Source organism: Accipiter gentilis, chromosome 6 (genome assembly GCF_929443795.1).
Source record: "Accipiter gentilis chromosome 6, bAccGen1.1, whole genome shotgun sequence".
In the NCBI taxonomy this organism is placed as follows: domain Eukaryota; kingdom Metazoa; phylum Chordata; class Aves; order Accipitriformes; family Accipitridae; genus Astur; species Astur gentilis.
In genome coordinates, this window is record NC_064885.1 from 21937164 (window position 1) to 21953717 (window position 16554).

Below are 16554 nucleotides of genomic sequence, written 5' to 3' on the forward strand. Positions count from 1 at the left end.
GGGACTGGCGGGGTGTCAGTCGGCGGGTGGTGAGCTATTGCCCTGTGCATCATTTGTACATTCCAATCCTTTTATTACTACTCTTGTCATTTTATTAGTGTTATCGTTATCATTATGGTTTCTTATTTTCTGTTCTATTAAACCATTCTTATCTCAACCCAGGAGTTTTACTTTTTTTCCCGATTTCCTCCCCCATCCCACTGGATGGGGGAAGTGAGTGAGCTGCTGCGTGGTACTTAGTTGCTGGCTGGGGTTAAACCATGACAACAAGTCACAGGTGGATTCATAATTTCATACCAGCTTTGTTTAAAGGTATTATCAATAAATAGTACAGTGAGATTAGCATAATATAGAGCAGACATTTCTACTGCTTATTCCTTTTCAGCTCCTATAACACAGTGAAGCTGGCTCATGAGTGATCATGGGTTCCTTACAGTCAGAGGCATGATCAAAAGCATGTGAAGTATCACGAATCCTTGGTTACGTCTTTGTCCTTGCATGCTTGGGACCTGCTTTTCAGCAAAGGCAATGAGAAAATCACTGATTTAAACATGACTTTAAAGCCTGCAGCGAGTAATTGGTAGAAGGTTGTAATACTTGCAGTTTCTTGGTCATGAATTCAATTAATATTTTTTGATCTATTTGTTCACCAAAAGCACAGTGCTACCACAGTCAACAGTAACTACAGTCTAATTTGCAATTTTTTTAGATAATGGTAATTGCTTAAACCCACTGGGGTTAGAGACAGAGTTAGAATAGATGGCTGCACTTTTATTTTCTGAGAAATATGTTGCTTAGTTCCAACACATTTCACTGCTGAGAATGTCTCTCTATGCCAGCTGATATAAGCTTTCTCTGACACAAATTCTTTGGCATTGTGCCCATTTGTCGTTACCTATAGAATGATTGAAATAGATGTATGAGATGCCTAGGACTGTCTGTTAACACCATGCTAATGAGGATTTTGTTTATAGTTTTTTTCATCCATTGTGAAAAACAAATCTAGGTTTGTCGCGGTTTAACCCCAGCCAGCAACTAAGCACCACGCAGCTGCTCACTCACTCTCCCCCATCCAGTGGGATAGGGGAGAAAATCAGGAAAAGTAGTAAAACTCGTGGGTTGAGATAAGAACGGTTTAATAGAACAGAAAAGAAACTAATAATGATAATGATAACACTAATAAAATGACAACAGTAATAATAAAAGGATTGGAAAGTACAAATGATGCACAGTGCAATTGCTCACCACCTGCCAATCGACAACCAGTTAGTCCCTGAGCAGCAATTTCCCCTCCCCTCCTCCCCCCAGTTCCTATACTAAATGGGACATCCCATGGTATGGAATACACCGTTGGCCAGTTTCGGTCAGGTGCCCTGGCTGTGTCCTGTGCCATCTTCTTTCTCGCTGGCTGGGCATAAGAAGCTGAAAAATCCTTGACTTTAGCCTAAACACTACTTAGCAACAACTGAAAACATCAGCATTATCAACATTCTTCTCATACTGAAGTCAAAACATTGCACCGTATCAGCTACTAGAAAGACAATTAACTACCCCAGCTGAAACTAGGACAAAGTTCTCATGTCTTCTGCAAGTTATGATTTTTTCTGCTTTTCATTAACATAAGTGTGGAATTTCATTGCCCGTTTAACCAGATGCTTAGAATCAAATCTAAATATTGCAGAGGACCCCAGAAGTACGGGGGGTGTGAGGAAAACATGCCATTATCAGTTCCAGGTGGTAGGGTTTTTTCACCACCAACCCATGAAACTAACATAAACGCAGGCCTTTAGAAAGATGAACATGCTATTCTATTAGTTGTTTTCTTTTGTGAGATCATTGTCTTTTTAGGCAAAACTTATTTCTTGATTCTAGATCAATCTAGGGAGCATTTTGTTGTCTTGAAAAATCGTATTACAAATCAGGGAACATTTGCTGAACGGAAGAGAAAATCCTCCAAGACTGTAGCAGTGCAAAGTCTACTTCACATCACCAAACTGTGTGAGGCACAAGTTGATAGGCACCCAGCACTGGCACAGGAAGCAGCATCCAGCTCTGGTATAGTTCTTGTAGATCTTTGTAAAGTTAGGCACCTAAAAGTAGGTAATATAAAGCTTCCCATTTACAGTTGGCAACTTTGCCCCTTGGTATGTAATTTTTTGTGAATAAAATTACATTGTTTTATGAAACCATAAGACTAAAAAAATTGACTCTTGTATATGATGAGCCTAACTTGGAGGGTAATGAACTCTTGGTCATAAAATACAATCATGTAAAGAAAAGGACAAATTTGTGCTTTGCTATGCAAAGGATTGGGACTAAACGTATAAGATAAAATATGTTTTAAGACACTTTTGCATGCAGTTTATTCTAGTTGTCTTCTTAGCAGAGAATCCCAATCATCAAGTGAGTTATCATATCAATATTGTGTAGGCTTTTTTCAGGTAAGAAAAAAATTAAACCGTAATGCATGGATCTGTTGTAATGCCAGCAGAACAACATTTAATGCATTTTCTGCCTTCATTTGTCAGGGGTCATGGTGACATGATCAGAGAATTCAGATACAGATGCAAATTGTCACAGCTCTGATCTACTGGCATCTCTAAAATGGGGATAACTATATTTGCCATCCCACCACTGAGAAGCACTTCACAAATACTTATTCAGACTGTTCAATATGAAGATTTTGCCAAGAAAGGTTGGACCAGATGATCGTACAGGTCCCTCCCAACCTGGTATTCTATGATTCTATGAAGATGAGTTACTGACTTATCTGTACAGTCAATACAGGTTCTACCAAGTTACATACTGTAGAAATTAGGTGTGGACAGGATCTCACGAGATCATCCTTTATAGCACTGAGATCTGTGTTAGGAGCTATGCAAACTTCATATTGTCAGAAACGTTGTGAAACTTTATAGTTAAGCATAGGCATGTGATATTTATTTATTAAGCCACAATTTCTTTCCATTGTCATTCAAAAATGCACCTTTTTGACAAGAAGCTATTCTAATCCTTCAACTGACTTATGGTCAAACACCTCCTGGTTGGTGGCTCTTGGCAGCTGGGAATGTTGAGCTGCCAATCCTATGGGCAGACTGAAATCGGAGGCCACTCATGTAACAACACTAGCCCACATCTCTTCTAAGAGTTAAGAGATTCAGTTTTATACTTCTTATACACACAGAAATTAAGTATATGGAATTTAAGAGGCAATTGCCATAGTAAATCAGTCAAGTCTTCCCCATTCTTGTGACTGCTCCAAAATAAGATGAAAGATAGCCATAAAAGAGGGAAGTCTGTATCAAACTGACCCCGAAGAAACAGAGGTGTAAATGTGTGTGTCCTCCAGCAGAAATTTTTATATTCCTGTTGTCATTTATCTGTTTGTTGTTTTTTAAAATCTGTTATAGCTTTGGATATTTCCAGTAAAAGGCAGAGATTTAGAAAGACTGAAAAAAATTAATTTTATGGCCTAATTGCGAACTGTGTAGAAAAGTACTTACTTCTCCCATTAAAATTTTCTTTTTTTTAATGTTATTGATTACCTTTTGTTTATGGGTGAGATGTAAATAGAAATTCCAAGTCTATCATCTCTAAAACTTTAATTAGTCTGTATTTGTAGTGCTTCTCTTCTGTGTCTACTTTTTAATCGTATTGATTAAATTGTAAAATAACAAAGAAACATAAAGCATCAGAGGTAACAGAAAAACAGAATAATTAAGAAATCAATAAACTATTGAGTAACATCTGCAAAACATCCAAATGACCTTTCAGAATAACACCCAATAGTCAGAATCTTTGTAGTCCAAATTTTAAAAGACTGTAAAGAAATACAAATCTTGAAAGACAGATTTAGTGAAATGCAAATGTGTTCTAATGATTTATAAATCACAGAGGACGGTTAAATGTGCCACACAAATTCAGACAGTTTTGGTTTCTTGAGAATTATCTCTGCTGATCGTGGACTAAAAGAATACCAAGGAGAACCAAATAGGGAATTATAAAGATTCATGTAAGAAATAATATAATGCAGAAAGGAAAGAACAACTGAGCAGATATTAAATGAATAATTAAGTATACAGTGGCAGTTTTTCTTTAAATCCTCTTAGGCAGGTACTAATAAAGGAATTCAAGACAGTGAAATGGGTAGCTTAAATTGTTTTGCCAATTTCTAACTCAAAAATAATGAACTTGTTGATATTGTTATTGCAGTTGCTTTTGTGATGGGAAGAGCTATCTACATGGCAGACTTGAAAATGCCTGGCAAGGTGAAGTGCCTGAGAGGGAACCAAGGAAGCTGTAGGAGACAGTATTGTTTCCATATTAGCCTTCAGCAGGTCCTTCTGCTTCTCCATTTGAGACATAAAATTAGCAATAGGGCTTGTCCCCCCTGTGCCCTGCTCAGAAAGCGGGGGGGGGGGGGGGGGGGGGGGGGGGGAAGGGGGTTGGGGGGGGTGTAAAGACTCAAAGTCGACAGAAAATGGGGTATTGGGCCTGATTTACAGCTGCAGATGTAAGGGACTACTTAAACTACAAATTTTGAACTGGAAGATGGTGGTAATTGCAAAAGCAGTCTTTCTTCAGGCCTGACCTGAAAAGTTTTGCATCAGTTTCAATTAAACTACTAAAGTTGGCTTTAATATAGTAGTAGTCAGAAAAGTGTTGGGCTTTGACAAGATAAGGAGTGTGCATCAGAGAGAGACACCTGCTAAAAGTCTTTACTTGTCAAACTAATGGAGGTTTAGTGAAAGACTTATTTGTTTCCTTTGTCTGCTTTCACCAGTCTCATTCATTTGAATGAAAAAGAAACAAAACCCCACACCCAAAACCCCAAACAATGCCAGCATGCCTAACAACAGATATTTTAACTAGCACCTGTGGGAATCAGAGCACTGTGTTTGACTAAACTCCAGCATCCGGGTGCTTCTTATTCCAAATTTAGCCCAAACAACTTAATTTTGCAGATTGTGCTTGAAAGCAGTGGTTATATGTAGCATTGTTCCCAAATAAGTTTGTTTCTTGAATTCTAGAACAAACATTCTCATTCAAAGAAATGGTATAATAAACAGCCCTGAGCAAAAGTGTGAAACATATTAAACAGTCTCAAGTTTCAATTTGAGGAAGAAGTGCATTTTGGTGGAAATGGACAGAATTTAAACGCTGAACTCATTAATTACAAAACCATACGTTCTGCATGGTAATCTTCCAATCCTGCAGGAAGTACTCTGAGAAAGATCTTTCCCTTTCTTTGTGGAAGTTGTAATGCCTTTGTTCCCAAAACAGGTAATTTGTCACCTTTATATATGTGTCAGGTTCAGCAGATAATCTCTGTTGTTGCCGAGTTTTATTTTCCATGTGATAGTCTGTGCTGTCATATCAACTACTGCTAAGCACTCTAATGTAGAACGTGATTCTGGGGCTCTTCCTTTTTTTTAAAAAAAACAGGGAAAGGTGTTATAGGGCTAAAAATCTCTCTCACTTATAGGGTAATAGCTTTAGGGGAAAAAAAGAAGATACTTAGGCTGGGGAGATATTCAGCAGTGGATCTCAGGGATGCGACTGCTGCGTTAAAGCAGTGTATTCTGGGAAGATGTGGAAAATGAGGTTGCACCTACTTATACTTTACATTTCAGGATGTAACTGCTAATTAGTATTAAGTCTTACTTTGCAAAGTGTTGTTGAACAGATGTTTTCTAATATAGACATGCCCATAGTATATGCCTAGCATCTTGTATTTGCCTAAGAACTTCCTTATTTCTCTGCTGGATTGAAAGAAAATACTTCCCATTCCTTATAACTGTCCTGCCTGTGGATGTCCCATGGCGTTCAGAGAGCTTTCTGGACACAAAGGACTTCATCAACCAGGACTCAAATGTTATAGTCTGTATATGCTTATCCAAGAAGTAATTTCTGAATGTTATCTTACATTGAATCTATAGGTAACATCAGAAACACTGAGAAACTGAACTATGATAAACAGCACCAGTATGAGATAATGGTAACTGCTTTTGACTGTGGGCAAAAACATGCAATAGAAGATGTCTTAGTACAAGTTAATGTCAAACCAGTGTGCAAACCAGGCTGGCAAGGTAAGGTTTAATGTTTCATGTATTTTAATTTTTGTTTAAATCTAATCTCTTTTCTTTGTTGTTTTCCCTCCATCTCACAGTAAGGAAACTAGGGTGCTTATTGCAGTGGTATAGAAAACCATTGCTATTTCTTTTGCTTAATTCATTCCAAGCCTGTTAAAAAAGTGGATAATAATCCCATACTTGTTTACATTTGCCATGTTTCTTCTCTAGTCAGAACAAAGAACAGATTAGAAAAAAAGATAAACTTCTATTCTAATAAGCTATCTTATAATTCTGTCTGAATATACTGCAACATATAAAAAAAAATGCTTCTGATTTGCCATTCTCCTACTACTCCTTTAAATAAAACTTTTGAAGCCACCATGACAAGGTAGTTTTCCCATGTGTGCGAGAGTTGTTCAGATTATCTTGTTCCAGGTACAGAATTGGCTTTCATGTGCATGCATGCATGAGTCGAGGCATGCTCAACCGACAGTGGGATTGAAAGGCAATTTTTATCTTGATTACTGTTGTCCTATTGAGACATTTCTGTAGGAACTGATTTTCTAAAAAGATTCTAAGAATCTATGCTCTGTCTAAAATGGAGAAAAACACAGCTGGCAATGTACTAGGAAGATGGATATGCTACAAATTACAAGGAATTATGATGAAAATGAGGGCTGGATTAGGGACAAATGAACTGGATGTAACCACATTATGCAGATGTCATTCAGGACTAACCTGACCTTAATAATTGTAATTTTTAAAGACAATGATTGAGAAGGAAAAAAATCAGTTTAGCTGTTGTACTTGAAGGTAAATTTGCAGACTGACATTTAGAAGGAAAAAAGGTTTTCTTTGTAAAATCAGAAGCCCTGATCTAGAGGACCTTGTAATGAAATGCGTGCAATATCATGGTTCCATTTTCACAGTCCTCACTTAGAGTAGAACCACATTTTAATTTTCCAGGGATGTACTAGTTCCCTACCCACCCAAGTATTTTGAAGAGCATTTTTATTAAAAAACAACAACAACAACAACAACAACAAAAAACTCCTATGAACTATTTCCACATTTTCTGATCTTGGTGTTCAAAACCCCATGATTTATTCTATAAAACCAGTATGGTCTCTTTACACTGTAGAAATGTTCTGGTTTCATTTTATGGAGTCATCCCAAATAAATCAAATATTCCTAAATTAGCTTGGAATTTGTATTGAAATGGGTGTGACTGTTGATTTTTTAAAATTTCCATTTAGGTGTTTTCCATTATTTCCATTTAGGTGTTTTATTGATTGAATAATTTCTGCAAAGACGCCTTACTAATGGTGTGTTTATATTGTCCAATAGTGTCACACTTATTTCATAGTTCAAGCATCAATTATAGGACAGATGGTCATTGCTGGTCCCATCAGGTGGGTATAGACACTGGGTAGCCAATAGTAGTAATTGAAACAATCTCAAATAAGGTTTGTTTTGTGGTTGGGGTTTTTTTGGATGCTTTGTTCATATTAGATTATGTGAAGAGTTTACAAGGTATTTAGGTTTTTAATGAAAACCTGGAATTCAACTACTGTTATTTTATGCATGCAAAATTTATATTCTTCTTTTCTAGAAGTCAGAGCTGTATGTGGCTGATGGTTTGGTTAACACTAGGTATTTAATATGAGCAGCTGCCAGCTTGTTATTTTTAGTGTAATCGTGAGAAAGTAGACAGAGAAAACAGCATATGTAAAGCAATAACTCCTAAAAAAAAAGAATGCAACACATAAGAAAGTTTAAAGCAGCTTGTCAAAAGCATCTCAGATGGGAAAGGATATGCTTTGTTAGCGTTCATTATGCTTGAATTTGGGCTTTTTGTTTATTTCTGTGGCAATTTGGCACAACTCTTCTTTGTCCCTTCTGATCTGATACAAGTTTTATGATGGGTCTTTATCATAGGCAATGTAAAAATATGAAATAGCTCAATATGTTCTGCTCAGCATATTCCATGCCATCCATGTGGAATTGTGCCTTTCCATCTGTCAAACAGGTGACAGCTTCACTTCACTGGCATGTCTCCAGGTCAAATGGCTCAAAGTGCAAGCGGATAGTGTTTGCCTACTCAGGGTATAAGGTAAACAATTGGGTAGACATGACTTTAGTTCTTAATTACTATGTCATTAATTATAATTTGAAAATGAGCTACAACAGAATGCTTCCAGAAAATTCTACATTTCTCTTAATGAGATTCTTTTATGTCTACTTATTTTTAAAGGTGAAGATAATGAGATAGGTGATGTTGTTTTCCACTTTGAGCCAATATCTGTAAAAATTACCTGTTGCTAGGAAAAAAAAAAGAAATCAAATAAGCAGAACTTACTAATAGTATTTCCAGTACTTAAAGAGGAAATCTGGAGACTGGGAATGGAGGATATTTATAGTGTTCTTTCTTCCCCGTGTCTGTGACTCTCTGTGATCTCCCCACAAAGAGGCAGTCAGTAGGTATGCTCCCTCTTCTTTGAAATAATGATATATTTGAAAATATTGGATGACTAAGGGAGGTAAAATAATGTTTTGCTTGACAGAAAAGATTAATATTCTGAGCTGTTGGTTATAATATAGAAGTTGCCAAAATATGATATATGGGGGTTTTTTTCTTGTTCTTCAGTGTTAGCTTGAACAAATAAATATTTGGAATTTCAATTTATAACTAGTTAGTTAGTTCTTAAAAGTTGATGGATTTAGTAATCTGAAATATTGTGCAGTTCTTTCTGTGACTATTGTGAATAGAGATTGTCATAGTCTAATGCAAATTCAGTGTTAAAAATTTCAGTGCAATAGATTTCAGTGCAGATGCCCTTCAAATAACCTCCATTGTGCAGGGGTAGGATAGGGAAGAATAGGTTTACATAAACAATGTATGAAATTGTTCCTGTTTCTGGAGGCCAACTCCACATGACTAACGTGTAGCAGAGCAAATAAGACTCAACAAGCCAAGGTGCTATCCTTTAAGCAATATTCCTTTGGGCTTATAGCATTTAAGTCTTCATTAAATCTAGGAGCTACTTCCCTACTCTTTGAAGATGGACATTAACATATAATCAGCAAGCATTCCCACACAGACATTTTCAGCAAACAACAAGCCTCCACTCTATTAAGAGGCTACTTTAGAAACAAATTTGACCCAAACTGACATCAAACCATTCTGAGCAGACCACTTTGAAATGTTATTAGTATCCTAAGCAAGCTAAAAATGTAAAGCAATGAACCTAATTAATTCCTAATCAGTTATTTTAATTGAAAAGTCTTGTGAGTTTTGTCAGCTGACTTTTACAGCTATGCTACAAATTCTCTTCATGCTATCAGTGTGTTAATTTCCATGATTTTCAAACAGTGGAGTGATCACTTACTGCCAGGTAAGTAAAGAGACTACATTATAAAGAAAAGTTAGATGATAGTATTTCTGACACCATAATAGGTACATTTGCAGTTAAAGTTCTTTCTATTTTTTGTTTAATTATTTATTTATTTTTAAATGCAATTAGTGGGTTTCCATGCTGACAAAAACCCTATTATCTTCAGCACATTCCCTGGGATTCTGTCCGTTCTTCCAGAACTCTGCCTTTGTTTCAGTTCTATGAACACAGAGAATACACTAGACTTTTTCCTGTAGATTGACTTCCAGTGTGGTTCTTTTTACTACAGTAGTTTTAATGTCACAAATACTGATTTCTGTAACATTACGTCTTCCTTATTCAAAGTAGTGTAGACAGACTACTAAATATGCATATAGTATTTTCCTTAAAAAACCTGAGGTGAAACAAGAAAGAGTCAAAACCTGGTAATCTACACCATGTTTTCTGTAGCTCATTTATGGTACCATAATATTGTCTTTTCTCTTTTCTGCTACTTTTAGGAACAGTCTTCATAAAACTGGAGAAGTTACTGTCCCCCCTAGTGGGATAGCAAATGGAACTAAAATATAAAACAATGTGCTAAAAGATGCAAGATAGCAGAAAATTGAAAACAATTATTCCTGTACCAAGCTCTCTGATGAATGATGTACTACACGGGGAGAAATAAAGAGGAGTTTAGCCTCAAAACATGAAGGGCAGAGTCATGTACCCAAACACTTAAAATATATTTTGAGTCTGCTAGAGATCTGCTCAACTATTGACAATTAAACCAAAAGTCAGGTTGTTCCCTAAAATGCAATTGATTTCAGACAGGAAGCAGTTATTAAGGCATAAACCAAAAAAGCTCCTCTAAACGAATCAGTTGAATACCCCAATAAATTATCAGAGGACTCTCTGTTTCTGAAACAAACAGGGAAGGTTGAATGTGTTTCTTGGGGAGATAAGTATGTAGCAAAGACAACAGTCCAAAAATTAAGTCACATTGTCTCCTCTGACCAAAGAGGACTTAATTTTTTTTCTGCCAAATTTGATATGACCCTTGCATAAGCAATGCTCACTAACCTCCAATTGAAAAGAAAATTAGGACTCTGATTAGAAAACAGGATTTCACAGCATCTAGCCTGAAATGTTTTACTAATTTGAAAAGATTTCCTACACTTACGTCCAAGTCCTATGAACTCATATACACCTGAGGTAACAATATAAAGGAGAAGTTCCTTAAAAATTAATCTAAAGGAAAAAAAAAAGTTCCTTAAAAATTCAATAATTTTCCACTTAGTGTTTACTTAAAAATGATCTTGAAATAAAAGCTTCTCTTTGTTTATTTACCTAATATACTATAAAAATATTTACTAAGAGTAGTTAATGTCTCAAAGATACTGCATGTTACTTCTTTTTAAGGCATGTAGCAATCACTAAGGTGACCTAGGGCTTTGCTACCACCAAAAGGCACATTCTTCTCTTTAATGTTGAATAGTCACTCAGAGGCCAGGTACAGGTCAGATCAGCTTGCTTTTCCTGCTGAAATATAATCTTTCTTTTGTTCAGAGAAGGGCAGAACCTTCTCTTTTGGTAGCAGAGTGATCTTACATCACTTTTGATTCAACATACTACAGAGATCCTATTTGCAGTAGATGCTGAGTGATTTTAGAAATGTATTCATGTGGGCTTTCTAGTAAAATCTAATTACAGAGGAAAAACAAAACTGTATCGGCTTTTGAGCTGTCAGTGCTTTTAACAAGGAGCAATATGATTACTAAAGCAATTGGTTATGTGGAGGAGGGTGGTCAAGTACAGAAACCTTCAGCAGCAATTTTAAAGGCACAAATATTTTTTGCAATAAATATAAATCCATTTCTATTCTTCTTGTGCACATACCTAGCAGTTTAAAAATGCAATGCTTGTGTTGTCTTATCTATAAGATATTTACCCATATTTTTAAAAATTAAATTCATTACAAAGCAGGGAGCTTTTATGCCAGTGTAGTCTTGGAGCTGCTGTGCATGCATTAGCCATACATCCTTAAAAAAATGTAATCATAACAAAACGCTTACAAGCTATTAATTTGAATGGCACCATTTTACTAGAATACCCAGTCTTTAAATACCCATTTCAGACATTTGAAAATCAACTGAACTTCTGAGTACTTTTGATTTTTGAGCTCAGAGTTTACATAAGTTCATACTCATTTATGTAGTTGTATCAGCATTATATTTTCTTTTATTTGACTACCAGTCATATTTAGAGAAAGCAGCCATACCTGTTTCAATCTAATTTTTAAGATAAGCTCTCCTTTCCTCAGCAAATTCTGTGGACATATTACAGCTAAATACATCTTTCCCGAACACTCCAGATGTGGTGTTTTCACATGTTTCTTTTTACCATAGCCTCTTACTGGAAACACAGTGCTTTATATTCCAAGACTACCTTTCTTTTGGCTGGCTGTGTCAGGCTGTTGGCTCATGGACATGCTGTTTCTGACCTAATGGAATCAGCTCTTTTTCCTTGTGTCATTTTTCAGTGATGACTCACCAGTTTGCTGAAGTTCCTGGGCATGAACTGCCACTTTGTATCATTACTACAAAGCAATATTTCTATAACACTAGTTCTCAAGGTCATCTTATTCTGTGCTTGGGATATCCTCTTTCTATATTGCCTTCCAATGTAGAATTGCCTTTCAGTTTTGTCACTAGCAGAAGTAATTAACACAGTCCTGGGTTTGTGCCAAGACCATTAATGGAAATATCAAATAACAGTCCGAGGCAGATTCACAGGGATCTTTACTAGTCAATTCCCTGTGTACCATGAACTTTACATTTTCAGAGTAACCCATTATTGCCCTCTCTTTGGGCAGTTCTGTGTATATGTTACAATTGCAATATTAAAGTCTGTCTTTTCCATCTTAACGGATGTAAGAAACCATTCATTTTAGACCTATTTAACTAGATCCTTATTTCCAAATACCTCTGTGGAAGTTCACTCCTTTGTTCGCCTTTCTGCATTTACAACTACAAAAAAATTCTTTCCTTTTTTAAATTTTTCACTGCAAGATCTCCATGAGCTTCACTGGGGCAATTATAATTTCATTGAGAAATTTCTTATCTCTGAGATGTAGCTGACAGATGGTGGTTCCATTAATGTTTCCTCTGGTCAAAAGTTAAAGCACTACAGGATATCCAGTTGGGTTTGAAGCTTTTCCCTATGATTTTTTTTTCCTCTGCATGTAATAACCTCCACATATTCTTACACCATAGGCTTAAAAATTGCAGACTTTCTACATGAGTTTTGACATCCTCAATTCAATTGATTTCAGTAAGTAGTCCATGTGGTGTTTCAGAGCCTGTCTTCTGGAATTTGAGAAGCTCTTTGTGTACTCTTCAGCAGAGAAATCCCTTGGAATAGCAGGATCCAAACACTAGTCACAGCCCTTGTTCTCCAGGATAACTAGGAAGCTGTGTCTTCCCATAACAACATCTTTTTGTGGTAGTTTGTCCTTCTTAAAACATTAGAAGTCTAACCACATCTAAACCTGGTGTCAAGGAGCAGCAAGAGCAGGGCTACTCCCTAAAGGAAGGCAAGCCAGGAGCCACTTTTGGTAACAGAGCTGGCAGAGCCTTCATCATCAAGGGCCAACCCCTAACCCAACTGAGTGAGAAGGGCAGACCCAGAGGTGGGGGCCAGGTTCAGCCAAGAGTCCAGATCCTCAGGCATGTTCTTGGTGAGGAGGCAGGTCCCAGGAAGTGGATCCATAGATGAGAGTTAGGATCAGGTCACTGGACAGGTTCGTAGTGATGAGGCCAGGCTGTCAAGCCAGAAAGCCAGGGTTGACTTCTGCATAAAAGGTTGCATTGGGTTTGTGTGGCAAGGTTTTGATAGCGGGGGATGTTACAGGGGAGGCTTCAGTGAGAAGCTGCCGGAAGCTTCCCCTGTGTCCGACAGAGCCAATACCAGCCGGCTCTAAGATGGACCTGCTGCTGGCCAAGGCCGAGCCAATCAGCAATAGTGGTAGCACCTCTGGGATAACAGATTTAAGAAAGAAAAAAAGTTGCTGGGACAGACAGAAACAGCATCTAGAGAGAGGAGTGAGAACATGTAAGAGAAACAGCCCTGCAGACCCCCAGGTCAGTGAAGAAGGAGAGGGAGGAGGTGCTCCAAGTGCCGGAGCAGAGATTCCCCTGCAGCCCGTGGTGAAGACCATGGTGAGGCAGGCTGTCCCCCTGCAGCCCATGGAGGTCCACGGTGGAGCAGATCTCCACCTGCAGCCCAGGGAGGACCCCACGCCAGAGCAGGTGGGTGCCTGAAGGAGGCTGTGACCCCGTGGGAACCCCGCGCTGGAGCAGGCTCCTGGCAGGACCTGCGGATCTGTGGAGAGAGGAGCCCAAAGGAGCAGGTTTTCTGGCAGGACTTGTGACCCCGTGGGGGACTGTTGGAGCGGCGGAGGAATGCACATAAGTCGACCCAATATGAGTGATAGAAGTGATTCAACTTTATTTGCACGGATAGCTCATATTTATACAGTTTGCGATAATTATGCCTACTAGTCCTAATATGATTGGTACATTGCTAATGTTTATTCATTACTAAAACACACCCACTTGTGATTTGCAGCTATGCGTGTTCCGTAACTTTCTCATGGGAACTTCTTCAAAAGTTACTTATGAAGTTATGCCAAGGTCACACCGTCCCTGTCTTTCTCCTGATAACAGCGAGACCAGCTGTTGTTTTTCTCCTGATATCAGCAAAGCCAGCTATTTTCAGCCAAGGCCTAGTCTTGTTGCTCAAACTGACATTCTTTCACACAGAACTCTGCTCGCACAACTTTTCCACAGGCCCATGTCCTTTTTCAGCAAGCCACTTCCCAACAATTCCCCCTTTTTCTTTTTGTGCAAGTAGAGCTTGGTGTGTCAGCTTTGAGACTCCTCTCATCATGTACCCATACGCAATTTTAACTATTACACAGATTAATATCAATATACCCAACCATCGTAAGGCTTCCTTAATCAATGACATTAGCCGTGGTGTTATCCCGCCAAATATTGACTGTAACACCCCATCAAACCAACTAGTTTCTTGCTGGATCTTTGTGTATGTTTCTTCAGCCAATTTATCTGTTTGTGAATAGATTGAGGTAAAATTTTAACACCTGCTGTATTGCGCTTTGCAAAGATCTATGAACACAATTAATTAAACACAGTAAAAACAACATTATACCTAATAAAACACATAAGAATAAAAGACTGTTCAGGTAATGCCAATGACACACAAAAAGAGATTTGATTAATAGCTTTAGCTAGTGAACACCCAAACATTCTTACTGTCCCATGGCGTTAACCGATCCATATCAATCTCAGCATAAGGTTTCAAATTTATGGGTAAATCAGGAATGTATCTGCCAGACATGGATAATGTGATTTTTTGTCCAATTGCTGTCAAGGCTTGCCATCCCGGTGCACTTAGTTGTCTTGTAGAAGTTAAGCTATCGCTGCCCCTCAATAAATCCAGCAGCGGCTGTAAGCCTGTATTTGTAATACCACAACAAGGTCGAATCCACTGTAGGTCTCTGTTTAAATCTTTCTCCCTCTTTTTGTTTTTGAGCAATCCAGGCTTGCTTAATCCAATGTATTTGCCTTTCTTCTGCAGCAGCTATTACAAGCAACTCCGCATCTATCATGGGTGCGGTTGGTTTCCCCGTCTCTTTTCCGCATTTCCTTTAACAATTCTAACATTGTCTCTTTTTGTTCTATTATTAGAGTAGCCAAGTCCTTGTTTGCATTATTTGAATGAGGGTGTATGCTAGGTATAATTTGTTCATGTTGAACGGTGGTATCTGAGGGCTGGTTTTTCGTAGGCAGATTTTTACTCACTCCCTGATTCTGTAGGGTTTCCTTTAATCGTACGGTTAGGGAGGCTTGGGAACTGTCGGATGGCTGATTAATATCGGCAGTCCCAGGGAGTGGAGCAGAAGTCAAGGGCACGAGAGCAGGCGAACAAGCTCCAAAAAGTCTCTCTCGCTGCATTATGTTTTTCTTCCCACTTTTCCCTTTTGCTTGCGGTTGGAGAGAGAGAGCAGCAAAAGCAGACACAGACGCTTTACGATCTGCTTTCATTTCTTACAGAGTTGTCTTAATCAATTTCCATAAAGTTGCAAGACCTTTAACTTCTTTAGACCCGTCACTAATTTCATCCCATAGGGAGGTTCCGATAGCATTCCAGGTACTAAGCTCAAAAGCTGTACCCACACTAATTGAAAGGTTTCTGTCCTTGCTTCATTAGTTTTTTAGCTGATTTATCATCGTCAGTTACCATATCCCATAATACGTCTCCTAATCTACACCATTCACTCTCCTCAAATAATAAATCTGGATTCTTAAAGCATCCCTTAACACGACCTAAAGCAACTAATCCCAAAACTTGCTTAACGCAATTTACTCCCTGCTTTTCTAAAAAGCACTGTAATAATTTTAGGGCTACCTCTTGATCCATTGCTGGCCGGCTTCTCGATACTCCTTGGTGCTACCTTGATTAAGGCACCTCGGTTAAAAAGTCTTTGCAGCCTTTTTCCAGTAGCCCTCACTGACGGCGAACCCCTTTTGGACGGTCCAGGTACGAGAGTTAACACACCAACCAAGACGATCAGCGTTCGGTTAATCTTTTGCCCCCCGGTCACTGCTACCGGTGCTTCTCAGTGTCCGTCGCTCCAATTCCCCTTTCTTCGGTCCCTGTTCGGGCGCCATTTGTTGGAGCGGCGGAGGAATGCACATAAGTCGACCCAATATGAGTGATAGAAGTGATTCAACTTTATTTGCACGGATAGCTCACATTTATACAGTTTGCGATAATTATGCCTACTAGTCCTAATATGATTGGTATATTGCTAATGTTTATTCATTACTAAAACACACCCACTTGTGATTTGCAGCTATGCGTGTTCCGTAACTTTCTCATGGGAACTTCTTCAAAAGTTACTTATGAAGTTATGCCAAGGTCACACCGTCCCTGTCTTTCTCCTGATAACAGCGAGACCAGCTGTTGTTTTTCTCCTGATATCAGCAAAGCCAGCTATTTTCAGCCAAGGCCTAGTCTTG

General features: G+C 38.3%; 1 protein-coding gene across 2 annotated transcripts in view; it reads left to right on the plus strand.

The window, feature by feature from the left end:
* CLSTN2 (calsyntenin 2) overlaps positions 1-16554 on the plus strand; it is a 417522-nt gene that overhangs the window by 318057 nt on the left and 82911 nt on the right. For both annotated transcript variants that reach the window (XM_049803649.1, XM_049803650.1), the window contains one exon: positions 5940-6089. In XM_049803649.1, coding sequence (XP_049659606.1) covers positions 5940-6089 — 150 coding nt within the window. The remainder of the gene's footprint in view (positions 1-5939; positions 6090-16554) is intronic.